The sequence below is a fragment of the Cervus elaphus genome, chromosome 4 (genome assembly GCF_910594005.1).
Source record: "Cervus elaphus chromosome 4, mCerEla1.1, whole genome shotgun sequence".
Lineage (NCBI taxonomy): Eukaryota > Metazoa > Chordata > Mammalia > Artiodactyla > Cervidae > Cervus > Cervus elaphus.
This window is the reverse complement of record NC_057818.1, coordinates 17,497,654-17,513,071: the sequence shown is the minus strand read 5'-3', so window position 1 is coordinate 17,513,071 and position 15,418 is coordinate 17,497,654. Positions and strand designations below refer to the sequence as shown.

General features: G+C 37.3%; 1 protein-coding gene across 4 annotated transcripts in view; it reads right to left on the bottom strand.

Moving 5' to 3' along the window:
* PHKB (phosphorylase kinase regulatory subunit beta) overlaps positions 1-15,418 on the bottom strand; it is a 225,342-nt gene that overhangs the window by 120,007 nt on the left and 89,917 nt on the right. For all 4 annotated transcript variants that reach the window (XM_043898383.1, XM_043898384.1, XM_043898385.1 and 1 more), the window contains one exon: positions 10,566-10,629. In XM_043898383.1, the coding sequence (XP_043754318.1) occupies positions 10,566-10,629 (64 nt within the window). The remainder of the gene's footprint in view (positions 1-10,565; positions 10,630-15,418) is intronic.

The following is a 15,418-nucleotide window of genomic DNA, read 5'->3' as shown; positions in this document are numbered from 1 at the left end:
GAGCGGCTGCTTGAATTCCCTGAGTCATACAGAAAATTCCTGTTGGCTCTCTATTTAACAGAGAGCAATGTCAGTTTCCATGTTACTGTCTCTATAAAAGGAACGAAGGAATATGTAGAGACACGCAATAATGAAAGTTAAAGGCATATTCCACCCAACAATTCCCCAAAATAAAAATTAATTTTTGTCTTCACTCAAACACCAAAGCACACAAAGAGCAAGAATTCATGAAGTAGATACCTCCTTCACAAGATCAATAATTAAGAAGGAAATGGTGTGGTAAAAGGGTAGAAGTTTCCATTTATAAAATAAGTAAGTCCTAGGGATGCAATGTGAACTAAATGGACTGGAATGGGCAAAGTGAGTTCAGATGACCATTATATCTAACTTCTGTGGGCAAGAATCCCTTAGAAAAAAAGGAGTAGCCCTAATAGTCAACAAAAGGAACCCAGTTGCAGTATTGAGTGCAATCTCAAAAATGACAGAATGATCTCTGTTTCCAAGGCAAACCATTCAGTATCACAGTAATCCAAGTCTACGCCCCAGCCACTAATGCCTAAGAAGCTGAAGTTGAATGTTTCTATGATGACCTACAAGACCTTCTAGAACTAACACCAAAAAATATGTTCTTTTCATTACAGGGGATTGGAATGCAAAAGTAGGAGGTCAACAGATAAGTGGAGTAACAAGAAAGTTTGGCCTTGGAGTACAAAATGAAGCAGGGCAAAGGCTAACAGAGTTTGGCCAAGAAAATGCACCAGTCATACCAAACACCCTCTTCCAACAACACAAGAGACGACTCTACACCTGGACATCACTACATGGTCAATAGCAAAATCAGATTGACTATATTCTTTGTAGTCAAAGATGGAGAAGCTCTATACAGTCAGCAAAAATAAGACCGGGTGCTGACTGGGGTCAGATCACAAACTCCTTATCGCAAATTTCAGACTTAAATTGAAGAAAGTGAGGAAAACCACTAGGCCATTCAGGTATGACCTAAATGAAATCCCTTACGATTACACAATGGAAGTGGCAAACAGTTTCAAGGGATTAGCTCTAATACAGTACCTGAAGAACTATGGATGGAGGTTCCTAACACTGTACAGGAGGCAGAGATCAAAACCATCCCCAAGAAAAAGAAATGCAAAAAGGCGAAATGGTTGTCTGAGGAGGCCTTACAAATAGTTGAGAAAAGAAGAAAAGTGAAAGGCAAATGAGAAAAGGAAAGATACACCCATCTGAATGCAGAGTTCCAAAGAATAGCAAGGAGAGGTAAGAAAGCCTTCCTGAGCGAACAATGCAAAGCAATAGAGGAAAACAACAGGATGGGAAAGAGTAGAGATCTCTTAGAAATACCAAGGGAACATTTCTTGCAAATATGGGGACAATAAAGGACAGAAACAGTATGGACCTAACAAAAGCAAAAGATTTTAAGAAGAGCTGGCAAGAATACACAGAAGAACTATACAAAAAAGACCTTAATGACCCAGATAACCATGATGGTGTGATCACTCACCTAGAGCCAGACATCCTGGAGTGCAGTCAATAGGGTTTTAGGAAGCATCACTATGAACAAAGCAGGTGATGAGATTCCAGCTGAGCTATTTCAAATCCTAAAGGATGATGCTGTGAAAGTCCTGCACTCAATATGCCAGCATATTTGGAAAACTCAACAGAGGCCACAGGACTGGAAAACGTCAGTTTTCATTCCAATCCCAAAGAAAGTTCAAACTACCGCACAACTGCACTCATCTCACACACTAGCAAAGTAATGCTCAAAATGTCAAAATTCTCCAAGCCAGGCCTCCACAGTACATGAACTGAGAACTTCCAGATATACAAACTGGATTTGGAAAAGGCAGAGGTACTAGGGATCAAATTGCCAACATCTGCTGGATCATAGAAAAAGCAAGAAAATTCCAGAAAAACATCTACTTCTGCTTCATTAAATATGCCAAAGCCTTTGACTGTGTAGGTCACAACAGACTGCGGAAAATTCTACAAGAGATGAGAATATGAGACCATCTGACCTGCCTCTTAAAAAATCTGTATGCAGGTCGAGAAGGAACAGTTAGAAACACAGATGGAACAACAGATTGATTTCAAACTGGGAAAGGAGTACATCAAGTCTGTATATTGTCACCCTGTTTATTTAACTTACATGCAGAGTACGTACATCATGAGTAATGCTGGGCTGGATGAAGCACAAGTTGGTATCAAGATTGCTGTGAGAAATATCAATAACCTCAGATATGAAGATGACACCACTCTTAAATCAGAAAGCAAAGAGGAACTAAAGAGCCTTTTGATGAAACTGAAAGAGGAAAGTGAAAATGCTGGCTTAAAACTCAACGTTTAAAAAACTAAGATCATGGCATCCGGTCCCATCACTTCACGGCAAATAGATGGGGAAACAATGGAACAGTGACAGACTTTATTTTCTTGTGCTCCAAAATCAGTGTGGATGGTGACTGCAGCCATGAAATTAAAAGATGCTTGCTCCTTGGAAGAAAACCTATGACCAACCTAGACAGCATATTAAAAAGCTGAACCATTACTTTGTCGACACAGGTCTGTATAGTCAAAGTATGGTTTTCCCAGTCATCATGTACGGATTTGAGAGTTGGATCATAAAGAAGGGTGAGTGCCAAAGAATTAATGCTTTTGAACTGTATTGTTGAAGACTCTTGAGCATCCCTTGGACTGCAAGGATATCAAACCAGTCAATCCTAATGGAAATCAGTGCTGAATATTCATTGGAAGGACTGATGCTGAAGCCGAAACTCCAATACTTTGGCCACCTGATATGAAGAGCCAACTCATTAGAAAAGACTCTTATGCTGGGAAAGATAGAAGGCAGGAACAGAAGGGGACCATAGAGGATGAGATGGTTGGATGGCATCACTGACTCGATGGACATGAGTTTGAGTAAGCTCCAGGAGTTGGTGATGGACAGGTAAGCCTGGCGTGCTGCAGTCCATGGGGTCACAAAGAGTTGGACATGACTGAGTGACTGAATTGAGTGATGCTAAGTTACTTTTTATTTGCAACACTACTTTCTGAGTTAGTGCCAATATTGCTATCTTTTTCAATGAGGAAACTAAGACTTATCTAGCCAAAGTCACAAGCTCACTGGAGGATTAGGAGCACACAGTGATCCTGTGTCTTGACCCTGAATACAATTCTATTCCTTTATGCCAGATTCCTACTCCCCTCACTCAACTTCTTTCATCCATCCTTATCTGTCTATATATATAAAAACATATATTCTTTAAATATTTATACACACATATTATATTCACACACATATTTAAAAGAATATATTGAGAGTAAGACAGGGGGTAAAAGGAAATGAAAAGAATTGAAGGATATATGTAGGATTTCCATGAGTATGTTGACTCTTAAGAGAGAGAGAAATGTGGTTATAAGCCAAGGGATCAAAGCCAGAAGACCAAAACTCTCCAGAAGAGGCATAGTATTAATTCTCATGATTTTCAATAGGCTCATACACCCCCACATTTTTATGAGCTCTTATCCCTCCACTTCTCTAGCCAGAGGTCTTGAGAGAAAAAGGAATGTGGAAGAGAGTGATTTAGAGTCACGTCTTGGGCACCCCAGAACGAGTAACTGCTTCTGTCTAACTTCAACTTGAAACTTTCTTAAATGCAAGTACATAGTATTATAATTGCCATAACAAAATCCATGTCACATTTTACATGTCTAAGTTCTTAAAATGTATTTTCACTGATTTGATTAGCATTGAATAGCTTATGGTTAATTATGATGTTAGTTGGACACTTCCTCTGCCCTCCCATTTAAAAAAAAAATTATTTCTAGTTGAAGGATAATTGCTTTACAACATTGTGTTGGCTTCTGCCATACACTAACATCAGCCACAGGCATGCATATGTCCTCTCCCTCTTGAAATTCCCTCCCACCTCCCACTGTATAAGGCACCCCTAGGTTGTCACAGAGCACCAGTCTGAGCTCCCTGAGTCATACCACAAATCCCCACTGGCTATCTCTTTTACGTTGTTGTTCAGTAGCTCAGTAGTGTCTGGTTCTTTGTGACTCCATGGACTGCAGCACGTCAGGCTTCCCTGTCCTTCACTATCTCCGGGAGTTTGCTCAAACTCAAATCCATTGAATCAGTGATGCCATCCAATCATCTCATCCTGTCATCACCTTCTCCTCCTGCCTTCAATCTTTCCCAGCATCAGAATCTTTTTCAGTAAGTTGGCTCTTCACATCAGATGGCCAAAGCATTAGAGCTTCATCTCTAGCATGAGTGCTTCCAATGAATATTCAGGGTTAATTTCCTTTGGGATTGACAGGTTTGATCTCCATGCTGTCCAAGGGACTCTCAAGAGTCTCCTCTAGCATCACAGTTCAAAAGCATCAATTCTTCAGTGCTCAGCCTTATTTATGGTCCAACTCTCATATCTGTACATGACTACTGGAAAAACCATAGCCTTGACTATACGGACTTATGTCAGCAAAGTGATATCTCTGCTTTATAATACGCTGTCTAGGTTGGTCATAGCTTCTCTTCCAAGGAGCAAGCATCTTTTAATTTCATGGCTACAGTCACCATCTGCAGTGATTTTGGAGCCCCCAAAAATAGTTTGTTACTGTTCCATTGTTTCCCCAACTGTTTGACATGAAGTGACAGGACCAGATGCCATGATTTTAGTTTCGTGAATATTGAGTTTTAAGTCAGATTTTTCACTGTCCCCTTTCCTCTTCATCAAGAGGTTCTTTAGTTCCTCTTTGCTTTCTGCCATTAGGCTGGTATCATCTGCACATCTGAGGTTACTGATCTAGTTTACATATGGTAGTTTGTACATTTCCATGCTACTCTCTCAATTTGTCTCACACTCTCCTTCACCTCTGTGTCCACAAGTCTGTTCTCCATGTCTGCATCTCCACTGCTGCCCTGCAAATAGGTTCATCAGTACCATCTTTCTAGATTCCATATGTATGTGTTAATATACAGTATTAGTTTTTCTGATTCTGATTTACTTCACTTTTATATGTTCTGGGTTCATCCACCTCATTAGAAGGGACTCAAACGTGCTCGTTTCTATGGCTGAGTAATACTCCATTGTGTGTATGTACCACGGTTCTTCATCCATTCATCTGTCAATTGACATCTAGGTTGCTTCCATGTCCTGGCTATTGTAAATATCGTTGCAGTGAACACTGGGGCACATGTGTCATTTTCAGTATGGTTTTCTCAGGGTATATGCCCAGTAGCAGGATTGTTGTGTCATACGGTAGCTTTATCCCTAGTTTTTTAAGGACTCTCCATATTGTTCTCTACAGTTACTGTATCAATTTACATTTCCATGAACAGTGCTAGGAGGTTCCCTTTGCTCCACACCCTCTCCAGCATCCACTGTTGGTAGATTTTTTGATGACGGCCATTCTGAGGTGTGAGGTAATATCTCACAGCAGTTTTGACTTGCATTTCTCTAATAATGAGTGATGTTGAGCATATTTTTATGTGTTTATTGGTCTTCTCTTTGCCTTCATTGAGAAATGTCTGTTTAGGCCGTCTGCCCAATTTTTGATGGGGTGGTTTGTTTTTCTGGTATTGAGTTGTAAGAGCTGCTTTTATATTTTGGAAATGCTTTGTCAGTTGTCTAATTTGCAAATATTTTCTCCCTTCCTGAGCATTGTCTTTTCACTTTGTTTATAAGCTTCCTTTACTATGCAAAAGCTTTTAAGTTTAATTAGGTCCCATGGTTTATTTTTATTTCCATAACTGTAGGAGGTGGGTCATAGAGGATCTTGCTGAGATTTATGTCACAGAGTGTTCTGCCTATGTTTTCCTCTAAGAGTTTTATAGTTTCTGGTCTTACATTTAGGTCTTTAATCCATTTTGAGTTTATCTTTGTGTATGGTGTTAGGGAGTGTTCTAATTTCATTCTTTTACACACAGCTGTCCAGTTTTCCTGACACCACTTATTGAAGAGAGTATCTTTGCTTCATTGCATTTTCTTGCCTCCTCTGTACAAGACAAGGTGTCTGTGGATGCATGGGTTTATCTCTGGGCTTTCTATCTTGTTTCATTGGTTTAAATTTTTGCTTTTTTTCTGACAGTATCATACTGTCTTGATGACTGCAGCTTTGTAGTATAGTCTGAAGTAAAGAAGGTTGGTTCCTTCAGTGCCATTCTTCTTTCTCAAGATTGTTTTGGCTATTTGGGGTCTCTTGTGTTTCCATACAAATTGTGAATTTTTTTGTTCTAGCTTTGTGAAAAATGACATTGGTAATTTGATAGAGATTGCACTGAATTTGCAGATTGTTTCTGGTAATAAAGTTGTTTTCACAATACTGATTCCTTATACCCTTGAAAATGCAATATCTCTCCATCTGTTTATGTCATCCTTGATTTCTTTCATCAGGGTCTTATAGTTTTCTGTATACAAATCTTGCTTCTTTGGTAGGATTATTCCTAGGCATTTGATTCTTTTTGTTGTAATGGTGAATGGGATTTTTCTTAATTTCTCTTTCTGATTTTTCATTGTTAGTATATAGGGATGTAAGTGATTTATGTGTATTGATTTTGTATCCTGCAATTTTACTAAATTCACTAATTAGCTCTAGTAATTTTCTGATAATATTTTTAGGGTTTTCTATGTATAGTATCTGAAAGGTCACGCTGACCACAGGCCGGACTGATGGAGAAGCCCCCCGAAAGGTCTCAGATAAGCCCCGACAGATATCCACCAATCAACAGCCCGTTGCCAGGCAGACTGATGGACGCGAAGGCGCCAAGACTCAGGCCAATCGAAAAACCGACACGGGACCTAGAGGTCCAATCAGCACCTTGGTCCCGCCACTTCCGTATTCGCCGGGGTATATAGGTGTTGCCCCGCCTCCCCACGGATTGCAGACTCCCGTTTTTTCCCTTGCTCGCGCGTGGGAGCTCTGCCGGGAGCGATTGCCCAATAAAAGCCTTTTGATACTCTGGCGCCCCTTTGTCTTGTCCCGGTGTTCTTACAGTATCATGTCATCTGCAAACTGAGAGTTTTACTTCTTTTGTAATCTGGATTCCTTACATTTCTTTTTCTTCTCTGACTGCTGTGGCTAGGACTTCTAAAATTATGTTGAATAACATTGGCAAGAATGGGCACCCTTGTCTTGTTCCTGATCTTGGAGGAAATGCTTTCAGATTTTCACCATTGAAAATAATGTTTGCTGTTGGTTTATCATATATGGCCTTTATTATGTTCAGGTAGGTTCCTCCTATGCCCATTTTTTGAAGAGTTTTTTGTCATAAATGAGTGCTGAATTTTGTCAAAAGCTTTTTCTGCATTTATTGAGATCATATGGTTTTTAATCTTTCAATCTGTTAATACAGTATATCACATTGATTGATTTGCATATAATGAAGAATCCTTGCATCCCTGGGAAAAACAGAACTTGATTATAGCATACTACATGTTTAATGTGTTGTTGGATTCTGCCTGTTAGAATTTTGTTGAAAATTTTTGCATTTATGTTCATCAGTGTTACTGGCCTGTAATTTTCTTTTTTTGTGATGTCTTTGTCTGGTTTTGATACCAGGTTTTGAAATCATCATAGAATGAGTTTGGCAGTGCTCCTTCTTCTGCAATTTTTTGGAGCAGTTTGAGAAGGATAGGTATTAGCTCTTCTCTAAATGTTGAATAAAATTCACTGGTGAAGTCAGCTGGCCCTGGGGTTTTGGTTTTGGGGAAATTTTTTAATCACAGTTTCAGTGCTTGTCATTGGTTTGCTCATAATATTTATTTCTTCCTAGTTTAGTCTTGGAAGGTTGAACTTTTCGAAGACTCTGTTCTTGTCTTCAAGGTTGTCCATTTTGTTGGCATATATAGTTGCTCATAATAGTCTCTTACGATCCTTTGTATTTCTGTGTTGTCTGCTGTAACCTCTCCTTTTTCGTTTCTAATTGTGCTGATTTGATTCTTCTCCCTTCAAAGAACCAGCTTTTAGTTTTATTAATCTTTATTGTTGTTTCCTTCATTTCTTTTTTCATTTATTTCTGCTCTCATCTTTATGATTTCTTTCCTTCTACTAACTTTGGGGTCTTTTTGTTCTTCTTTTTCTGGTTGTTTTAGCTGTAAAGTTACACTGTCTATATGATGTTTTTCTTGTTTTTTGTATTGCTATACTTTCATCTTAGAACTGTTTTTGCTGCACTCCATAGGTTTTCCATCATTGTGTTTTCATTGTCATTTGTTTCTAAGAATTTTTGATTTCCCTTTTTATTTCTTCAGTAACCTGTTGGTTATTTATAAACATATTGCTTAATCTCCATGTGTTTGTGTTGTTTAATCTTCATGTGCTTGTGTTTGTTACAGTTTTTTCCCTGTAATTGATATCTAGTTTCATAGCATTGAGGTCAGAAAAGATGCTTGACACAATTTCAATTTTCTCAAATCTACTGAGGCTTGACTTGTGACCCAAGATGTGGTCTATCCTAGAGAATGTTCCATGTGCACTTGAGAAGAAAATGTATTCTTCTGCATTTGAATGGAATGCCCTGAAGATATCAATTAGGTTTATCTGATCTAATGTGTAATTTAAGGCTTGTGTTTCCTTATTAATTTTCGGTTTTGATGATCTGTCCACTGGTGTTAAGTGGGGTGTTAAAAGCCCCCTAGTATTATTGTGTTACAGTCAATTTCCCCTTTTATATCTGTTAGTGTTTGCCTTATGTACTGAGGTGCTCGCTGCTATGTTGTGTGCATAAATATTTAAAATTGTTATGTGTTCTTCTTGGACTGATCCCTTGATGTTTATGTAGTGTCTTTGTCTCTTTTAAGATTCTTTAGTTTAAGGTCTGTTTTGTCTGATATGAGCATTGATGTGCTGTGTTTAGTTGTTCAGTTGTGTCTGAATCTTTGCAACCCCATGGACTGTAGCCCACCAGGCTCCTCTGCCCATGGGATTTCTCCAGGCAAGAATACTGAAGTGGGATGCCATGCCCTCCTCCAAGGGATCTTCCCAATCCAGGGATTGAACCCAGGTCTCCCACATTGCAGGCAGATTTTTTACCATTTGAGCCACCAGAGACGCCCATGAGAATTGTTACTCTGGCTTCTTTTTTATTTCCATTTGTATGGAATATCCTTTTTACCCTCTCTCTTTCAGTCTGTATGTGTCTCTAGGTCTGAAGTTGGTTTCTTGTAGATAATATATTTATGGGTGTTTTTGTATCCATTCAATCAGTCTGTGTCTTTTGGGTGGAGCATTTAATCCATTTACATTTAAAGTAATTATTGATATGGGGCTTACCAGGTGACACTAGTTGAAAAGAACCTGCCTGCCAATGCTACAGATGTAAGAGATGCAGGTTTAATCACTGAATTGCAAAGACCCTCTGGAGAAGGGCATGCCAACCCATTCCAGTATTCTTGCCTGGAGAATCCCATGGAGAGAGGGGTCTGGAGGCCTACAGTCCATAGGGTTGCAAAGAGTTGAATACGAATGAAACAACTGAGCAACTGACATTTTCTTAATTGTTTTGTGTTTGTTTTTGTAGGTTTTTTCCTTGTTTCCTGCCTATAGAAATCCCTTTAGCATTTGCTGGCAAGCTGGTTTGGTGGTGCTAAATTCTCTTAATTTTTGCTTATCTGTAAAGCTTTTGATTTCTCTATCAATTCTGAATGAGATCCTTGCCAGGTAAAGTAATCTTGGTTGTAGATTTTTCCCTTTTGGTACTTTAAATGTATCCTGTCATTCCCTTCTGGCCTGCTGAAAGATCAGCTGTCAACAGTATGGGATTTCCCTTGTATGTTACTTGTTGCTTTTCCCTCGCTGCTTGTAAGTTCTTTCTTCTAAGTTCTTTCTTCGTGTTTATTCTTTGTTAGTTTGATTAGTCTGTGTCTTGGTGTATTTCTCCTTGCATTTATCCTATATGAGTATCTTTACAGAAATCGCTAAAGAAAATTAGTCTACTTCTTGATCCAGAGAAATAACCAGTATTACTGCATATTATTCCTTCCATTTACAACTCAATCCATGGTCACTTGATTAGGTGCAGAAATCAGTTAAAAATTTAAGGCAATCCTCAGGGTTTCCCTTTGTCTCAAAGAAAATGAGATTTAGACAAATGAATACAGTCAGTTGAGGGTTAAGCTAGGATCCCAATTTCCAATTCCTTGGCTGCACATCTGAAGCAAATTTCCCCTCTGCATGAAATATACATCTATATACGTTAAATTGAAACCAACAAGGGAACTGACAAGTAAAATATTTAGTACATAATGCAAGGAATATATAAAAATTTTGAAAGTTGAACAAAAGACTAGAGAGAAAAGCTACTGAACTTGGAAAATGAAAATTCTTTATCAAGAGTTTTATTGTTAAATTAAGCAATCTTTTTTTGTTAGAAAACTAAAATTTAAGATGCAAATCATATTCAAAGGAAAGGTTGTTCAACCATGGGCTGCTATGTAAATTCCAGACATTCTCTGATCATGATGAATGACTTGGTTAATAAATGGCCAAGTTAATTAAACATGCAATCAAAAAAATAAAGTTTGTTGTTGCTATTGCTATTTTTTTACCTGGTTGCCAAAGAGGTTGAATCCATTAATTGCTTCTAGAGCTGCTTTTGCTAAGCCAACAGAGCTAGAAGAGAAAAGGAAATATTTTATAACTCTGATGTATTTGTCTATAAAAGAATAACTGTTATCTGATGAATATTCACAAGCAAGTATTTTTATTAACACTTATAACAACTTCCCAAGAATAATGTCTAATAGACTTCAGCCTGACATTTCACTATGTTAATTTTTCTTCCTTATGTTAGCGATCTCCAGGGGAAAATATTTCTAAGTTCACCAAGATTTAGACAAATGGTCATACTATTGATGGGAGTAGTCTTAATTCCAGTATCACTTATATTCACTAACTCAAGGGGAAAAAATGATTAAGTTTAGAAGAAAGTGTAGTATGATGATATTTGCATGGTAATACCAGGCTGGGCATCATCATTCAGATCAATGAATAGAGCTTTTCTCATGTCAATTCTGAGTCCTAGAAAAGATTTTGCATATCATGCACTTGCCACAGAGCAGTGTTTAATATACCCATTCAAATACTCTTTGCGTAAGGTCCAATGAGATGGCATTATTTTATGCTCACAGATCAAAGGATCATCATACCTCTGATTTTTTGCTATATTCTTCTCTTTGTAATAAAATGTATACTTCTTTGGCCTCTCAGATATCTCATATGATAGTGCTGAAAAATGGGAGGACCCAAATTTCATTACAAATATGAAACTATCATCTTATAAATACCAACCTTTAAATATTTTAGATCTAATATCTAGTTTACTTATTGCAATTTTTTGTCTTTTCCTCAAAGCAACTGCATATTCCATTAATCATTTAAAATTAATGATCTGTCATCATTCCTCTAAAGCAGTGATTATTAAAGTGTGGTTCTCAGAGCAGCAGCATTACCTGGAAGCTTGCCAATTCTCACTGCTTTCTGGGAATGGGGTGTTAACAAGCCCTCCAGGTGCTTGAATGCACTTTAAATCTGAGAACCACTATCCTAAGCTATTCATCTTATCATGATCTACATTTTCTATGGGCTGTTTACATGAAATGTTCTCAAGTAAGCATTAATTTTACTATAGAATAGTAACTAGTTGGGAAACCTTTTAAAATACATGAATGGGAAGGAATACAGCCAATGTTTTATAACTTTAAATGAAACAGAAACTTTAAAAATTGTGAATTTAAAAATTGTGTTGCATACCTAATGCTTACATAATATTGTACACCAACTATACTTCAATTTTTAAAAAGGATAATTAATCTATGGAGATAGTGATCAGGTGGATGGCACAGTGAATAAAACAAAAAAACTATAATTCAATGTCCTACCTAATTGACACACCTAAGAAAATTTTGACACATTAACTTTCAGGGGCCTATTTTAAGTATTAAAATACCTTGGAAGTGATAAAGCAATGCAGTTTATAGCAATAAAGTGAAATCCAGAAACTCAAACATGAGCTAAGACAAAGAACAGATTTTTTTGTTTTTATTACATAAGTTAAAAGTACAAAGGTACGTGACTCGGACTACAGGATTTTATCCACAGGTTATATAATCACAGACACAGAAAATCCTTCAGCTCAGTTCGGTCACTCAGTTGTGCCTGACTCTTGGCAACCCCAGGGACTGCAGCACACCAGGCTTCCCTGTCCATCACCAACTCATGGAGCTTACTCAAACTCATGTCCATTGAGTCTGTGATGCCATCCAACCATTTCATCCTCTGTCGTCCCCTTCTCCTTCCACCTTCAAACTTTCCCAGCATCAGGTCTTTTCAAATGAGTCAGTTCTTTGTATCAGGTGGCCAAAGTATTGGAGTTTCAACTTCAACATCAGTCCTTTCAATGAATATTCAGGACTGATTTCCTTTAGGAAGGACTGGTTGGATCTCCTTGCTGTCCAAGGGACTCTCAAGAGTTTTCTCCAACACCACAGTTCAAAAGCATCAATTCTCTGGTGCTCAGCTTTCTTTATAGTCCAACAATCACATCCATACATGACTACTGGAAAAACCATAGCTTTGACTAGATGGACCTTTGTTGGCAAAGTAAAGACTCTGCTTTGTAATATACTGTCTAGGTTGTTCATAACTTTTCTTCCAAGGAGTAAGCATCTTTTAATTTCATGGCTGCAGTAAAAATCTGCACTGATTTGGGAGCCCAAAAATATAAAGTCTCTCACAGTTTCCCCATCTATTTGCCATGAAGTGATGGGACTAGATGCCATGATACTAATTTTTTGAATGTTGAGTTTTAAGCCAACTTTTTCACTTTTCTTTTTCACTTTAATCAAGAGGCTCTTTAGTTCTTCTTCGCTTTCTGCCATAAGGGTAGTGTCATCTGCATATCTGAGGTTATTGATATTTCTCCCTGCAATCTTGATTCCAGCTTGTGCTTCATCCAGCCCAGGATTTTTCATTATGTACTCTGCATGTAAGTTAAATAAGTGGGGTGACAATATACAGCCTTGACTTACTCCTTTTCCTATTTGGAACCAGTCTGTTGTTCCATGTCCAGTTCTAACTGTTGCTTCTTGATGTGCATACAGATTTCTCAGGAGGCAGGTCAGGTGGTCTGGTATTCCCTCTCTTGAAGAATTTTCCAGAGTCCTTAAGAATCAACAAAAATGTACTATGCGGATGATACCACTCTAATGGCAGAAAGCAAAGAGAAACTAAAGAAACTCTTGATGAGTGAAGGAGGAGAGTGAAAAAGCCAGCTTAAAACTCGGTATTAAAAAAACTAAGTTCATGGCCTCCAGTCTCATCACTTCATGGCAAATAGAAGGGAGAAAGGTAGAAGAAGTGACAGATTTCCTCTTCTTGGGCTCTAAAATCACTGTGTATGATGACTGCAGCTATGAAATTAGAAGATAATTACTTTTTGACAAGAAAGCTATGACAAAACGAGACAGTGTGTTGGAAGCAAAAAGGTCCATACAGTCAAGGCTATGGTCTTTCCAGTAGGCATGTACAGATGTGAGAGCTACACCATTAAGAAGGCTGACTGCCAAAGAACTGAACTGTGCTGCTGGAGAAGACTCTTGAAAGTCCCCTGGACAGCAAGGAGATCAAACCATTTGGTCTTAAATGAAACCAACACTGAATACTCATTAGAAAGATTGATACTGAAGCTCCAGTACTTTGGCCATCTGATGCGAATGGTCAGTTCATTGGAAAGACCATGATGCTGGGAAAGGTTGAAGGCAGAAGGAGAAAACAGCAACAGAGTATGATATGGTTGGATGGCATCACCGATTCAACGAACATGAACTTAGGCAAACTCCAAGAGATGGTGAGGGACAGAAAGTCTTGCATGCTGCAGTCCCTGGGGTCGCGAAGAGTCGGACATGACTTGGAGACTAAGCAACAACAAGGTCCCAGGAGACAAATTCACTATCAAAATGAATTTTATTTCTACACACTAGCCATAGACACTTGGAAATTTAACATTAAAAATAAGTATCACTATAACATGAAATAACTCAAAATATTTTAGCATAACTTTAACAAAATATGTGCAAGACCTGAACACTGAAAAGCAGTTATGAAAAAATTAAAAAGACCTAAACAAAGAGATGTCCCACATTCATGAATCGGAAAATTGAAGATCATTAAAGTATCAGTTATCTTCAAAATGATCTATTGATTCAATGCAATCACAATCAAGTGTCAACAGGCATTTTTTGTAAAAACTGACTAGCTAATTCTAAAATAAATGTGAAAATGTCCTGGGACAGTAGAAAGGTTTTCTTTAAAGGAGAGCAAATCTGAAGGACTACTTCAGAGGTAGAAGAGCTCCATGATGATGCTGGTAAAAGAAAACATTTCTGAAAAGATAAGAACAATCTGTGTAGGGCAGAATAGTTTTTCTTGGATTTAAATAAAGCTAGTTATTCCTTTAGAAAAAATGTTGAAGAACAACTTGATTTCACAATTTAGCATAAAGCAACAATTACCAGTGCAATATAGGGCAATATAGTACAGATCAGGGCAGACATGTAAATCAATAAGACAGTCTAGAAATAGACCCATATATACATGATCAAACAGCCAATGCAGAAAGAATAGCCTTTAATGGTACTGGAATAGTGAAGTACTATATCTTTGCTTCATACTACACAAAAGTAATTTGAAATAGATCATAGACTTAAATGTAAAAGCTAAAACTAGAAATCTTTTAGAACAAAACCTAGGAAAAAACTCTTCACAATTTTGTAGTGGAAAAAATTTCTAAGACACAATGAAGAACTAATCATAAAAATTTTGATAAATTAGACTTCATCAGAATTAACATCTGATCTTCAAAACATGCCATTGATAAATGGCATGCCATTTATTACATGCCATAATAAACATGCCATTAATAAAATTAAAAGGCAAGTTGAACTCTGTAAAAAAAAATTTGTAAAAAAAGAAAAAACCCATATCTCACAAAAGAATCTAGAATATATAAAGAACTTTAACAACTCAGTAAGAATACAAACAACCCACTTTAAAAATGAGAAAGAGATTTTAACAGACACTTCAAAATGCAGATATATGAAAGTAAACGGTACATGAAAAGTTGTTTCATAAAATTAGTCAACAGAAAATAAAAATTAAAATTACCACATATTCATAAGAATAATTTAAAAAATACTAACAATACCAAGTATAGATAAAGATGTGGAGCAATTGAAGTTTCTGCCGTTTGATGGCAGGTATGAATGGTAGGAATGAAAAATGGTAAATTCCTTTCAAAAAACAGTTTGGCAGTTTCTTAAAATGTTAAAACACTTATTATATAACTCAGGAATTCTACTCTTATGTATTTTCCAAGAGAAATAAAAACATATATTAACAAAAA